General features: G+C 46.4%; 1 protein-coding gene across 1 annotated transcript in view; it reads right to left on the minus strand.

Annotated features, from left to right (window-relative positions):
• Otoa (otoancorin) overlaps positions 1–13,633 on the minus strand; it is a 70,279-nt gene that overhangs the window by 15,250 nt on the left and 41,396 nt on the right. Inside the window, exons 19-23 of the mRNA XM_052713699.1 lie at positions 13,219–13,354; positions 12,047–12,237; positions 8,839–8,932; positions 4,387–4,516; positions 2,577–2,764 (exon numbers count right to left, since the gene is read on the minus strand). Of these exons, the coding sequence (XP_052569659.1) occupies positions 2,577–2,764; positions 4,387–4,516; positions 8,839–8,932; positions 12,047–12,237; positions 13,219–13,354 (739 nt within the window). The remainder of the gene's footprint in view (positions 1–2,576; positions 2,765–4,386; positions 4,517–8,838; positions 8,933–12,046; positions 12,238–13,218; positions 13,355–13,633) is intronic.

Here is a 13,633-nt window from a genome sequence, read left to right on the forward strand (position 1 = left end):
CAAAGGCCTATTGAGGGTTTGAATATGAAGCATTCCCCCAAGAGCCCATGTATTGAGGGCTTGCTTCCAGCTGGTGGCACTCCTAAAAGGTGGTTGGGCCGTGGGGGCATTAACCCCACTGAGCAGTTAACCCATTGATGAGCTCCCAGCCCGATGGACTATTAAGATGTGAGGGCTACTGGAAGAAGAGAGTCATGTGGGCACAAGCCTTTAAAGGACACCGGAGAGCCTCCATCTGTCTGTCGTCTGTCTGTCTGTCCTTATCACTCCCCTCCCCTGGCTGCCATGAGTGAGCACCTATGCTTCATCATGCCCTCTCTACCCTGATGTTCTGTTTGACCGGGACGCAAACCAAGAGCCAGCTGACCATGGACCACAGCCTCTGACACCGAGTCCACATGAGCCTTTCCTCCTTCTAAGCTGTCTTGACTTGGGCACTTTGTCACAACAATGGAAAGCTGGCTGGCATGAGGCATTTATAAAAAATTCAAAGAACCCAAAGCTTAATGACTAGCTAAATAAAGACCAGTCACAAAACACTGATGTATATTTATCTTTCCGATACAGAAAAACACATTGCTTGCAGAAACAAGCTACTGAACAATGAGTGTGATATCATTTTTGTAATAGATATATGCGAACCAAGCTATCTTGTATCTGCATGTTCTGAGAGCTGCAGACACAACAACCTCTACGTTAAAAATATTCTTTTAAAAATTACATCTGGGTCTGTAGCTAGCGCTCAGTGGTAGAGTGCTTGCCTTGCTTGTGAAGGGCCCTGGATGCTAGACCCAGCACCACCAAAAACACTACAAATGGACTGAACATTTCTCCTGCTGGAACCAATTGCTTAGGGGACACCCTAAGCGATTATAACAACTACCTCAATGGAATTTACATTGTACTGTGTAAGGTGGGCTCTTTGCAAATACCACACCATTTTACATAAGGGACTCGAGCATCCATGGATTTTAGTACCTGTGGAGGTCCTGTAATCAGCTTTCCATAGGTACTAAGGATGACCACACGTAGTCCACGTATGAAATCTATATATTTTCTATCTATATATACAAATCTGGGACACTTCAAATCTGGCCCCAAAATACCAACGATGCCTGGTAAAAAACATTATCACCAATTTTCTTCTTTATTATTTTCTGACTATATTTTCTTATGTATCTGTGTGTTTGTGTGTTTGTGTGTTTGTGTGTTCGTGTGTGTGCAGATATACGTGAGTGAGCAGGTGCAAGACCAAGTGGAGGCCATTGGTCAACCTCAGATGTCTTACTTTAGATACCACCCATCTTAAATTGCACGTAGGTTAGACATCTTACAGGGTCTCTCGCCCTTGCCTAAAGCTCACCACGTAAGCTGGTTGGTCACTAGCCCCCAGGGAATCTTCCTGCCTCTACTTCCTAGCTCTGGGACTATAAGCTTGCGCACCATGCCTGACTGTTTCCCATGGATCCTGTACATGGAACACAGGCCCTCATGCTTGCATAGGAAGCACATTGCCAACAGGACGCTCTCCTCAGCCACGTTTTCTGACATTTCTATTATAAGCTTGGGTTCCCTGCATAAAAATCAGAAACATAAATATAATTTTAACAACTCCTCTATCCCATGAGGGTAACTGGATTATTCTCCGATCCCAACAGCTATAATGTTCTTGGAACTTTTGAGTGTGTGCCTGTGGGGCATGTGTGTGTGTCCACATATGTATGGGTACTAGCATGTGGAGGGTGAATGTGAGTGTATGTATGTGTGCCTGTGGAGTTCAGAGGTTGGGATCAGGTGTCTTTCTTGATCTCTCTTCACCAATTAGAGAGAGGCAGAGTCTCTCACTTGAACCCGAGCTCAGTGATGTGGTTTCTTGAGCTAAACTAGCTTGCTCCAGGCATCCCTCTGTCTCTGCCTCCCAAGGGCTGGGATTATACTGGGCCCTCGGGCCACCTGCTTTTACTTGAGTGCTAGGATTCCAAACTCCAGTCTTCACACTTTCAAGGAAAGTGCTTTACCCAGTGAACCATTTCCCCAGACCCTCAAAGGGATTTGCTTGTTTTTGTTTTTGTTGTTCCAAGACCGGGTTTCTCTGTATAGCCCTGGCTGTCCAGGAGCTTCCTATATAGACCAGGCTGGCCTCAAAATCACAAAGATCTGCCTGCCTCTGCCCCCCAGTGTTGGGATTAAAGACGACTTTTTTAAATGACAATGACAAACCACTTCCAGTCCCTTTCACCCCCTTTTCCTGCTTTTAGATGAATCTGTAGCAGCTGGGAGGCCAGCTGCAGACAGCTGTTGGGGTTCTCTTGCAAGCAGTTTAGGTCAGAATATGTACAGAACTTGATTGGCTGAGACACAAATCATCTGTTTCTGCCTCTGCCCTAGAACAGAGGCACTAACAGTTGGCCCATTTCTCAGATGAGGAAATCATGGCCACACCACTAAGAGGCAACAAAATTTCAACCAAGCGATATAGGTACAGGGCTTCAAGGGTTCACAAGCAGAAAGGATGAGGTTGCATACTGGTACTTGCTTGCTTTTTTATTGATGTTTCCTCCCTGAGGTAGGCTTACCTGGATTGCCTTCTCCTTCAGGACCATCAGCTGAGGCCAGCTAAAACCCTTCACGGCCCCTAGCAGTTCCACATTCCTGATAAAAGTGTCCTCCTCCATGCAGAGAAGGACCTCAGGGTCCCAGCAGGCATTGGCTTCAGCTAACTTAAAGATGTCATCTGAAGAGGGAGCCACAACTCCATGGCAACCTGAGGAACATGTGCAATGTGGGGAAGTAACACAGGAAAGAGAATAGTAGGAAATGTTAGTTGCTTTCTTAAACAATAATCTTCACCAGCTGGATTCATTCACAAGAGGCAGGGTGGTGTAAACGCTGACAGCTGGAAACCAAGGGCTCCTGCCTCTGCGCTCCATGGTAATAACCTGGTTGTACCCATCCACCAAGAGGCTTCACTGTATCGCAACTGAGCAGGTGGTATAGGCCTGTAATCATAGCGCCAGGAAAGCAGAGTCAGCAGCATTCCTGGGGCTTACTGACTACCTGGTCTTGCCAAAACTGTGAGCTACAAGCCTGTGTTGCAATCCCCTTCCCTGGTGAGACCTAAACAAACAGCTACCCTTCCTTAAAGGGTTCCAACACAAAGCGGTGTGCAAGTCCAGCCAAGTCCTACTTGGGGAAGCAAGGAGTTTATAGGGCTTCCTTACAGAGTATGGGTGAGGGGTTCATTCCCAGAGCGCGGGTGACCCTAAAGCAAGCCTGACAACAATGAAGTCTCACTCTAAATAAATAAGTAAACAACACCTGCCAACTATCACTACCCCCACCGCTATTGCTGCCAGTTCTGACTAACTCTCACCCCCTCGTGTCAGGTACCAGTCTGCATTTACCAGGTACTCTGTACAGATTATGAAAACGGTGACACCCCTGGCAATCCTGGTAATCAGGAGGCTGAGGCAGGAGGATTGAAAGTTCAAGCCCAGCCTGGTCTCCAAAGCAGGAAGCAGAGGAAGAAATATTTACTGATAATTTCCTACATGCCCAGCCCTTTGCAGCCTGGTTAAAGTCATTAACCCTCACAATGACCCACTGCAGTCCAGAAGTCACATTGCCCGGCTTGAGAGGGTGATACCTGAGGCACGGCTGGGCATGGCAGCTCTCGCCTGTAACCCCAGCACTAGAGAGGCTGATGCAGGAGGAATAGGAATTTGAGGCTGCCTGGACCACACAGGGAGTTGCAAGCCACTGGGCTACAGAGAGAAACCCTGTCTGTTAAGAAAGAAAGGGTGGGAAACCTGAGACACCAAGAGTCAGAAGAGCTTAGAGAAAGTCACAGGGCCAGTAAGTGACAAACTCAGAATAAAAATCCTGCCAATTTGCACAATTAAGCTGCTAAGCTATGTTGATCCTTTAAGATAAGCCAAATTGAGGCTGGGGAGATAGATGGCTCAGCAGTTAAGAGCACTAACTCTTTCAGAGGACCTGGGTTCAATTGCCAGCACTCATGTGGCAACTTACAACCAGCTGTGACCCCAGTGATCCAGCGTCCTCTTCTTGTCACTGAAGGCACTGCACACATGTGGCACATGCATGCAAGCAGGCAAAATTCCCCATGCATATAAAATAAAAATAAATAAATCTTTTTTTTAAAAAAAAGCTGAACGTAATGAAATGCTTGTCACATGTTCACTCGTCAAACCTTCAAGCCTTGCACCTGATTCCAAATACAGACCTGTCTTTCTTTGGCCTGTGGGTTTCGCCATTCTACTGCTATACAAATGCTTCATTCAGTTGCCTGAGAAGGACACTCTGTTATGTCACAGAAAACAATGCCACCATAGATGCAGGGTCAGACACCCTAGAAACACTCACCAAAGGTGGGGTCAAAGCTGGGGCTCTCATTACTGCTGTTCCGAACAGACTCAAAGACAGCCCAGAGGAATTCTTTGGGGGGCAACATCCCAACCATCTTGGAAGCTGTTTGTTGTAGGATATCGGGAAACTGTAGTTAAAAGGGGGGTGGGGTGAGATACATTTAATTCAGAGTTTAAACTGTAACACTACTTAATGCCTCAAGGTGGTTTTTTTTCTTCATAATAGCTCATTGTATAAATGTAATCCCTCCCCCAACTGTTATTTCTAATAAGGAATCCTACCAAAATGATACTTGACTTCCACAGCAATACAATAAACACTAAATAACAGGTGTCCATCATTTTCCACCCATCAGACTTCCAAAAACAGTGATGATAATTAATGCTAGACTAGACGTAGAAGGCTGCACATGTGAGTTTTCCAGTTGAATGGCGTGTCATCACCAAGCAATCTGATATCTACAAAAGATGTAAGTTTGCCTATATCTTTTGTTTGATCCTATTTTAGTTTTTAGCTTTCTATTTATTATTTTTAAAAGGGGGCAACCTCGGGGGCTGCTCTTGCTGGAGACCCAGGTCCTATTCCCAGCACCTACATTATGGCTCACAATTATCTGCAAAAACTCTAGTTCCAGGGGATCCAACACCCTTGTCTGACCTCCTCAGGTACCAGGCATGCCACCATATACCTACACTCAGCAAAAACATTCATACACTTAAAATAAAAATAAATAGGCAGAGGAGGGTTACATATAAATTCTAGGTATAGGCTAGCAATGAGGGAGCTTCAGTGACCCTGGGGAAGGTATATGGAAATAATCCACTTGGTTGAGACTTGAGATATTATTGGGAGCCCCACACATGAGACCAGAAAAATGTTTCAGGCTCTCTTACAAAGCCCTGCCTCACTGTTGCCTAGCCCCCAGAGAAAGTGCCTTGCTGAGGACCTCCTCTTACAGAATTAGAGTCACAGGACATACCTGCAGTTCTCAACCTTGGATGGAATGAAGAAATGCCTACAAATTATACAATCAGGTCTCAACTCCATAGATACTGAGTCAGTGGTCAGTGTGGTGTCAGAGTCTCCTTGGGGCTCTATCTATTTATCTCTCTCTCCCTCCCGCCCTGATCCACCGCTGTGGGATGTCTTTCTGTACATTGTGAACATGTGTTGCTCTGATTGGTTGATAAATAAAGCTGCATTGGCCTACAGCAGGGCAGGATAAGGTTAGGTGGTACATTCAAACTGAAGAGCAGCCAAAGAAGGGTGGAGTTGGGGGAGACACCAGCCTGCCCGCCCAAGGAGCAACAAGACACCAGCAGACTGGTAACGCCACAGCCACATGGCAACATATAGATTAATAGAAATGGGTTGAGTTAAGTTAAGAGCTAGCTAACAAGAAGCCTGAGCCATAGGCCATACAGTTTGTAAATAGCATAAGCCTCTGTGTGTTTACTTGGGACCAAGTGGCTATGGGATGTGGCTGGGAGAGATTCGTCCGACCCCAGGGCCAGGTGGGACCTGAGAAACTGCGGCTACACTCCCCGTTCACAGGCTCCCCCTGTGTAGCTCAAGCTGACCTGGAACTTGAGATACTCCTGCCTCAACCTCCAGAGTGCTGGAATTACAAGCCTATGCCACCAAGACAGATCTCTCCAGTGCATTCTTATGTGCACCAAGGTTCTGCAGCACTCACACACTGTTTAACCAATCATGCTTCAGTCAAGAACGGACTATGGGTACAGTAATGGTCTCACAGATATGTGGGAAGGCTATTGTTAAACCATTGTATAAAGGACAGCCAAAGCCAGCAAGATGGCGCATGGGGTAAAGGCATTTGCTGCCAAGGCTGAGGACTGACTTCCATCTCTTGGATCCGCATGGTAGAAGAAGAACTGGTTCCCCTATTCTCTGATCTACACACACACACACACAAGAAAAAAGAAAGGAAGGAAAGAAGGAGTGAAGATTTTGCTTGTTTGTTTGTTTTTTGTTTCTGAAAGGACAGCCAAGTCCAGCTTGATAACATTTTCAGTCATTGGGCCACATAACAACAGTGCCCGAGAGATGCTGTCATGTGTTGTTATCAGTTTGTGCTCCGCGTTCTCATCTACAGTGTTTGCTCAGTGAGGAAATCACCTAAGGATGTGAGTCTCCTGTGCTCCCCTGTCCCTCATAACTGCATTAACAGTATTTTTACTTCTTAAGCATGTATTTATTTATTTGGGGGATGCACCACCATGGCACACATGTGGAGGTCAGAGGACAACTTTAGGGAGTCAGCTCTGTTTTCCTACTGTGTAGGTCTCCGAGCTCAGGCTCAGGCCTTCGGGCTTAGCAGCAAGTGCCTTTCACCAATGGCCCTTGTAGTTACGTTTTGTTTTTGTGTTTGTTTTTTAAAGCAAATTGCATAGCCAAATGCTTCGGGTTTCTCATTTTCTGGTTTCAAGAGGGATGGATTATATGCACACATGGGTGGGGATTTCTGAAAGGAAGCTGAGGAGTCTGGGAGTGGAGACTACCTCTAACGGGGGCGGGGGGCTTGCTTTTCATCCAAGAGCCTCTGGGACATTCAGGATCTGTTTAACCAGAAGTATGTATATCTTGTTTTATTTTTAAAAGCACAGAGAATAATCCAACAAAGCACCCACATGCCCACACTGCCTGTAGCTTCAGAAATAAAACATCACAGACGTAACTGACAGGCTCATCCCTCACCCTCTCACCTTACTCCTTCCTAGATGTAACAATGACCCTGAATTTGGAATAAACTACTCTCATGCACACTGCTAAACCATTCTTATTTTGTACATGCTCAAAATTAATTTAGCTAATATTTATTCATGTGCTGAGTATCCTACCACCATAATCATTTGCAACGCAGGGGTTTTTATAACTCCATGCTGTTTCTGAGATTTTACCATGTTGATAGAAGGCTTTTACAACCTCACAAGTGATTTTTTTTCCAAAAGATCAGATCTGCATATAACACTTGTATATCTAGTGCTTATGATTATATGTCGGGACACCACAAAGATGTTTTTTCAATGACTGGACATATGTGCTGTGAGTATGTGGCATTGGGTGGTAGGCCCTATGATCAGGCCCCATCAAACAAGCTTCTGTGTGCAAGCATGGGTGTGAGAGCATGGAGCATGATCTGTCCATGGGTGTGAGAGCATGGGGTGTGATCTGTCCATGGGTGTAAGGGGATGGGAAGTGATCTGTCCATGGTTATGAGAACATGGGGTATGATCTGTCCATGGGTGTGAGAGCATGGGGTGTGATCTGTCCATGGGTGTGAGAGTGTGGGGTGTGATCTGTCCTAAAGCTGACTGCTGTCCTCCACCTCCACAGAAGGAGATTTGCCTTTGCCGGTAGTATGCAACTGTCCAGCCAAAGCCCTCAGGAGAATAAGATTCCTTTTTCTAAAATGTGAGTCCTGCAGTGTGAGGAGAGCCATGAACAGCCCCAGAAGTCGACTTAGGATGCAGACAAAGAGAAACAACCCTGTACTGTTGGATGCCAGTGAGATTGTATGGCTCTGCTGTCACTGGGGTGATTAACCATGATTGTCTCCTTGACTAGGTTAAGAATCATCTAGATTAGTGACACTCACTTTTGTGGGGCTGTGAGGTTCCAGGGGTGATCAGATCATGGGGGCTCAGCCTAATCAATAGATCACTCCCTTGATGGATTCCTATCATGACAGTATTATTGGGAGGTGGTGGAAAGGCAGGAGGCGGAGTCTAGTTGGAGGAAGTAAGTCACTGAGGTCATATCCTTCAAGGTTATATCCTGCCATGGTCTCTTCTTGTATTTCTTTTACCCTGCTTTCTGTGTGCCAGGCATGAAGAACAGCCCTCCCTCACACACGCCTGCCACTGTGATTTTTTTTCCAGGCACACAGGGCCAACTGACCAACCCTCCAAAGCCATGAGTCCAACTACCTCCCTCCTTTTATGTTGTCCTTCCATGTATCCTGCTCACAGCTAGAGAGGCACACAGCAGAGCATGGCACACAGGTTCATGCTTGTTTTGCATGCTGCTTGATTTCAACTTTCTTACATTGCATCTAAAGTCCACACAATAAAGAGTCATTGTCTTATTATAGGCGTGTGTTCATGGAACTATACCCCTTTGGGTATACGATCTAGAATAGGCATGTGTATGAGGTGTTCACAGAAAGCAGAGTGCTAGATGAGGGACAGTGGCTGTACTGATTGCCTCTGTGTGAAGACGATCTAGAGTTCATCTAGCTCCAAACTCAGTTACTTTCCTAGAGCCTTGGATACTTTGAGGTGAAGCCAGAAATAACTGAGCTCTCTGAGACTTGGTAGAAGTTTCGAGAACTGCAGACTCCGTCCGCAAACCTGATAAGCTCTAAGCAGCCATACTTTCTCTCCCTTTCAGACCCCTTCAGCCTTCTTCATATACTGCACACGATACCTTTGCAGCAATCGTGTGTAATTCGTCTCCTGAGAAAAATGCTAAGAAAGGTGCCAAGTCCTTCGTCGTCTCTGCTGCCCAGTTCTGAGGAGGTCTAGGAAGAGATACAAGAAGCAAAATGAAAAAGCATGCCATGGTGGACATCTGATGCCCTTGCATCCCACCATCCTTCAAACCTAGAAAGGCTGTCAATCAAGTCTTCTCACTTCTCTGGCCAATGAACAAACAAAAAACAGGCATTTGGTAAGACTGACCAATCAGAACTTGGTTCTGTGACTTTTGCTCGAACTACCATGAGGCTCTTTCTTTTCTCTGCTATCTATCCCAGGAAAAAAGGTACCAGAGAGAAATTCTGTCATCATACGGAGAAAATGAGGGCCATACCAAGGCCTGCTGAGCTGAGGGATAGAGGAATATGCCTATAATAACACCGTTTGAGGCCATGGATCCGTTCCCGAAGTTCCACCCATGGAATTCTCTAGCCGTTTTCTTCCTGAACTCAAAGAACCCCTGCTTTTTTGTTTGAATTGAATTTCCTAGTTTCTGTCACATAACACGGTGCTTCCTCCTTCCCTTCTTCAACAAAAGACTAAATCGCCATAATTGTCCTGTCTCACACAAACAAATAAAAATAAAAATCTCTTGAACTTGACACTGACCCAGAATCCACTTAGATCATAAATTTCTACACTGAAATTTATCTTTGGCAACATCTCTAAAAGAGGTCAATCCAATTAGCACTGATGGTCCTCCTTGAGAGGGTCAAGGAGTCCCTATTCCTGTGTGTTTGGTTTTTGGTTGGTTGGTTGGTTGGTTGGTTGGTTGGTTGGTTGGTTTAGAGATGGGTTTTCACTCCATAGCCCAGCCCAAGCTTGAACTCTTGATCTCTTAGCTCCAAATGTTGAGAATAAAGGAGTGTGCCACCATGCCTGACTCCCAATCCCTTTTACAAAGTATCACCCACTAGATGGGAAGCTCCATGAAGGTGGGAACCACGCCTGTCTTAAGAGCCACTGTCACCTCCAGTCCCCTTAGAAGGAAGCTGCTGCACACTCAGCACACGTGTGCCAGCTACTGTCACAGGTTCTTCACTCATGTCTGTCCCCATTCCACAGATGCAAATACTAAAGCTGCCCAAAGATGAAGCAACTTTTCCCAGACCATACAATCAGAAAACAATAGAAACAAACATTTCAGGGAGAGTCGCTTACACTTTAGATAACAGCAAAATGCCTGTGACAAATGACTGCTGTTAAACTATTTGTTCCCAGCATTCAGTAACTGAGGCAGGAGATTATGAGCTTGAGGCCAGCCTGGGCTACATAGTGAGTTAGCTCCAGGCCAGCATGGACTGTAGAGCAAGATCCTGTCTCAACAACAACAACAAAAACTGAAAACAAAAGAAAAAGAAGATGCTAAAGAGATGGATCAGCTGTTAGGAGCACTTTCTGCTCTTGAGAAGGACCAGAGTTTGGATCCCAGCACCCACATCAGGCTATTCACAATCACCTGTAGCTCCAGCTCTAAGAGATCCAGTGCCCTCTTCTGAAATCCATGGGCATCTGAACTCATGCATGCATGTACGCGCGCGCACACACACACACACACACACACACACACACACACACATAAAAATAAGAATAAATCCTTTTTTACAAGCTGTCATCTCAGCACCGACTAATAGTAAGGTCCTACTAAAATGTCTGCTGCACAACAGGAAGTTCTGCATGGGAGAGGACGGTTCTGCTTGGCTGCTGGGAGCTCACATTCACCTGGATCCAGGCTGCTGCTGCTTCTTCATCATCATCAGTATCAATATCTTTTTTAATTTTTATTACACTCATTTATTTATTGGGGGAGGGTAATTGCCACGGCAGGCATGTGGAGGTCAGAGGACAATCTGAGGAAGTCAATTTTCTCCTTCCACCAAATTATCCCGGAAATCAAATGCAGATCTTCAGCCTTAGCAACAAGCACATTTACTCCATGAGCCATCTCACCGGCCCATCATCTGTATCTTAACAACAACAAAAAGTAGTGTAGAGAACCAGAAATTCTCACTCACTGATGGTAAGAGTGCAAGGGCAGCCTCTGTGAAGGGCATTTTGATGATCCCTTGTAAAACCAAGTACATCCTTCGCTTATTACGCAGCAGCTGCACACTTCTGCATTTACACAAGAGCTTTGAAAACGTACAGATGTTTATAGCAGCTTTAATTATAATGGCCCAAACTTGGAAGGCATGGAGATGCCCTCCAGTTGGTGACTGGACAAGCCATCCCAGCTACCTCCAGACAGTGGGGTATTGTTCAGAGCTAAAGAAGTGAACGATCAAGTCTTGAAAAGATCAGAAGAAAACATACGTGAATATTATTATGTGAAAGAGGCCTGTTTGAAGAGGCTAGATACTGCATGTTCCCCCTACCTGACCATCAGAGAAGACAAAGCCATCAGTGGTGACCAGAGACGTGGGGATGGGGGACTGCCTAGGCAGAGCCACTAGGATAGAAAAATACTAAACATGCTTCTTGGGGGGTATTTATCATTTTTACATTTTGAGGGAGCGCAGGTCATGGCACATGTGTGAGGTCATAAGACAGTTTACAGGAATCCTTTCTCTCCCTCTACCATGTGGGTTCCAAGGACCAAATTCAGATCATCTGACTTGTCTGCAAACGCCTTTCCCCACTGAGTGAGCCTCAGTGTGAGATCTATTTTATATATATATTTCAAGACATGGCTTCTCTGTGTAGTCCTGGCTGCCCTGGAACTCATTCTATAGACCAGGTTGGCCTTGAACTCACATCCACCTGCCTCTGCCTCCCAAGGGCTAGGATTAAAGGTGTATGCCACCACCGCCCGGCTCACACCTGGCTTTTTTTTTACATGTTTTCTGGAGATTGGACTCAGGCCTCATGCTTGTATTGGTACAGCAAGCACTGTACCAATGAGCCATGCTGAAGTGCCATCTTTTCAAAACTCTCCCGACTCCAAACACCAAGGTGACTTGGCGATGACCACATGAGGCCTGCTGCCAGCTATGACTATTCCCTCTTGGCAGGGAATCTGAAGCCTGAAGGAGAAAGGTCACATATTCGGAGTCAGTGGAGACGTCTCATCCTAGTCTGGTGGTCTCTGTGGAAGCAGCCAAGCCAGGTCACGCTCACCAAACCTGCCACACCCCCGCAGCCCAGGAGGCCCCTCTTACCCCCACTGCTCCAGAAGCCTGGACCTCACTGCAGCCTTCTGCTCAGAGCTGAGAGCTGTGCAGCCTCTGAGGCCATGCAGAGCAGTAGCCCAGGCTCTGGGTGAGATCCCTCTCTCGATGAAGGTGGCTGGCAAATGGCACAGGAGGTTTCCCACGATGTCCACAGTGTACTCATCAGCAATGACACCATCCTGAAACCAACAAGAAGAGTTGATGGGAGATCCAGCTGGGGTCCAGCTCATGACCTGTTGAGGACACTCCCCATCCCCAAACCCCATTCATCTTTCCAGATCAGAATCACCTACCTCGCCACAGACCACCAAGGATGGTACTGAGTCTGATTTCCCTCACCCAGCTTAGCACATGCTTGGCATTCAGTAAATGGAGACTGTTGCCATTGATACCATATATTTGATAACCAAGAGCAGGATACACCCCTCAATGGTAGAGCACTCACCCAGAATGCACAAGGCCCTGGGCTCCACCATCAGTGACATAAGATAGTAATGTTGCTGTGACATGGGAAGCAGCACCTGAAACTCCAGAGCCCTTTCTCAAAATGGCAAACACAGCATGGGTGTATGTTTGCTGTGGGTCGGGGACTGTGCTAAGTGTTACAGGCCTTAGTCTATTCCATTATCATAGGAACTGTAAGTACCAACCATTCACACTCTGTAAAGTTAAAGAAACTTCCTGGTTCCCGAGTATGCCTGGGAATTCTGCAATGCCCTGACATTCTGCAATGCATTGCCTGCTTTATGCCCACAGAGCTGCAGAATGGTGTACTTTGGCACCCACCTTACATATGAGGATGCTGAGGCAGAGGGGAGGAAGGGTTTGCCAAAACCATAGAACCAGTTGCCGGCAAGACTTGAAAAGAACCCAGTCCTCCACAGTAACTGTCCAGCATTCTCTCTATGAGGTGGAAGTCTCCAGAACCAATGGCCAAGATTACTCAAAACAATAATTTTAAGGCTGGCTCTGAGACTCACAAGTCAGACTTCTAGCCATCACTACAGGCTCAAGATCCCATCGAGTCCCTTCCACAGCTCCCTGAGACCGCCACAGACAGACACACACTTCCAGATTCCCCCCACAGCTCCCTGAGGTGATCATAGACACACTGAAGGGACAGGGCACTAGGAAAAGTGTCTCCCAGGATGTCCTCTTACCAGACACTGCTGTACCTTCCTGATAACTAAACTCCTTTTATGGGAATCTAAAACCAAGGTGTCCAAGTGTCTCTTCCCCAGGCTGATCAGAAAACGCGTACAGCGAGAGGTGGGAACTGAAGCCAGGAAGCGGGACCTACAAAGAGACCGGAGGATAGAGGAAAGTAGTGTCTGTTCTGCACTGTCCCCTGAGACCAGAGGCAACAACAGCACCAGACACTACCCCAGGGACGTTCTGTAAGCATGACTGCTCCCACAGATGCGCCTCGTGTCTGAAAGCAAGTCTCCTTCCTATCACACTCCAGTTTAGGGTCCATGTGGAACACCGTCTACTCAGAGCTCAGAAGTAATCCCAGACTCTCAGGTCCTGAGATGTCTAAGGCATTCTCCACCCTGCCTCTGGTTCCTTAACAAA

This window comes from Peromyscus californicus, unplaced genomic scaffold, assembly GCF_007827085.1.
Source record: "Peromyscus californicus insignis strain IS unplaced genomic scaffold, ASM782708v3 Scaffold_4__1_contigs__length_199733344, whole genome shotgun sequence".
In the NCBI taxonomy this organism is placed as follows: Eukaryota; Metazoa; Chordata; class Mammalia; order Rodentia; family Cricetidae; genus Peromyscus; species Peromyscus californicus.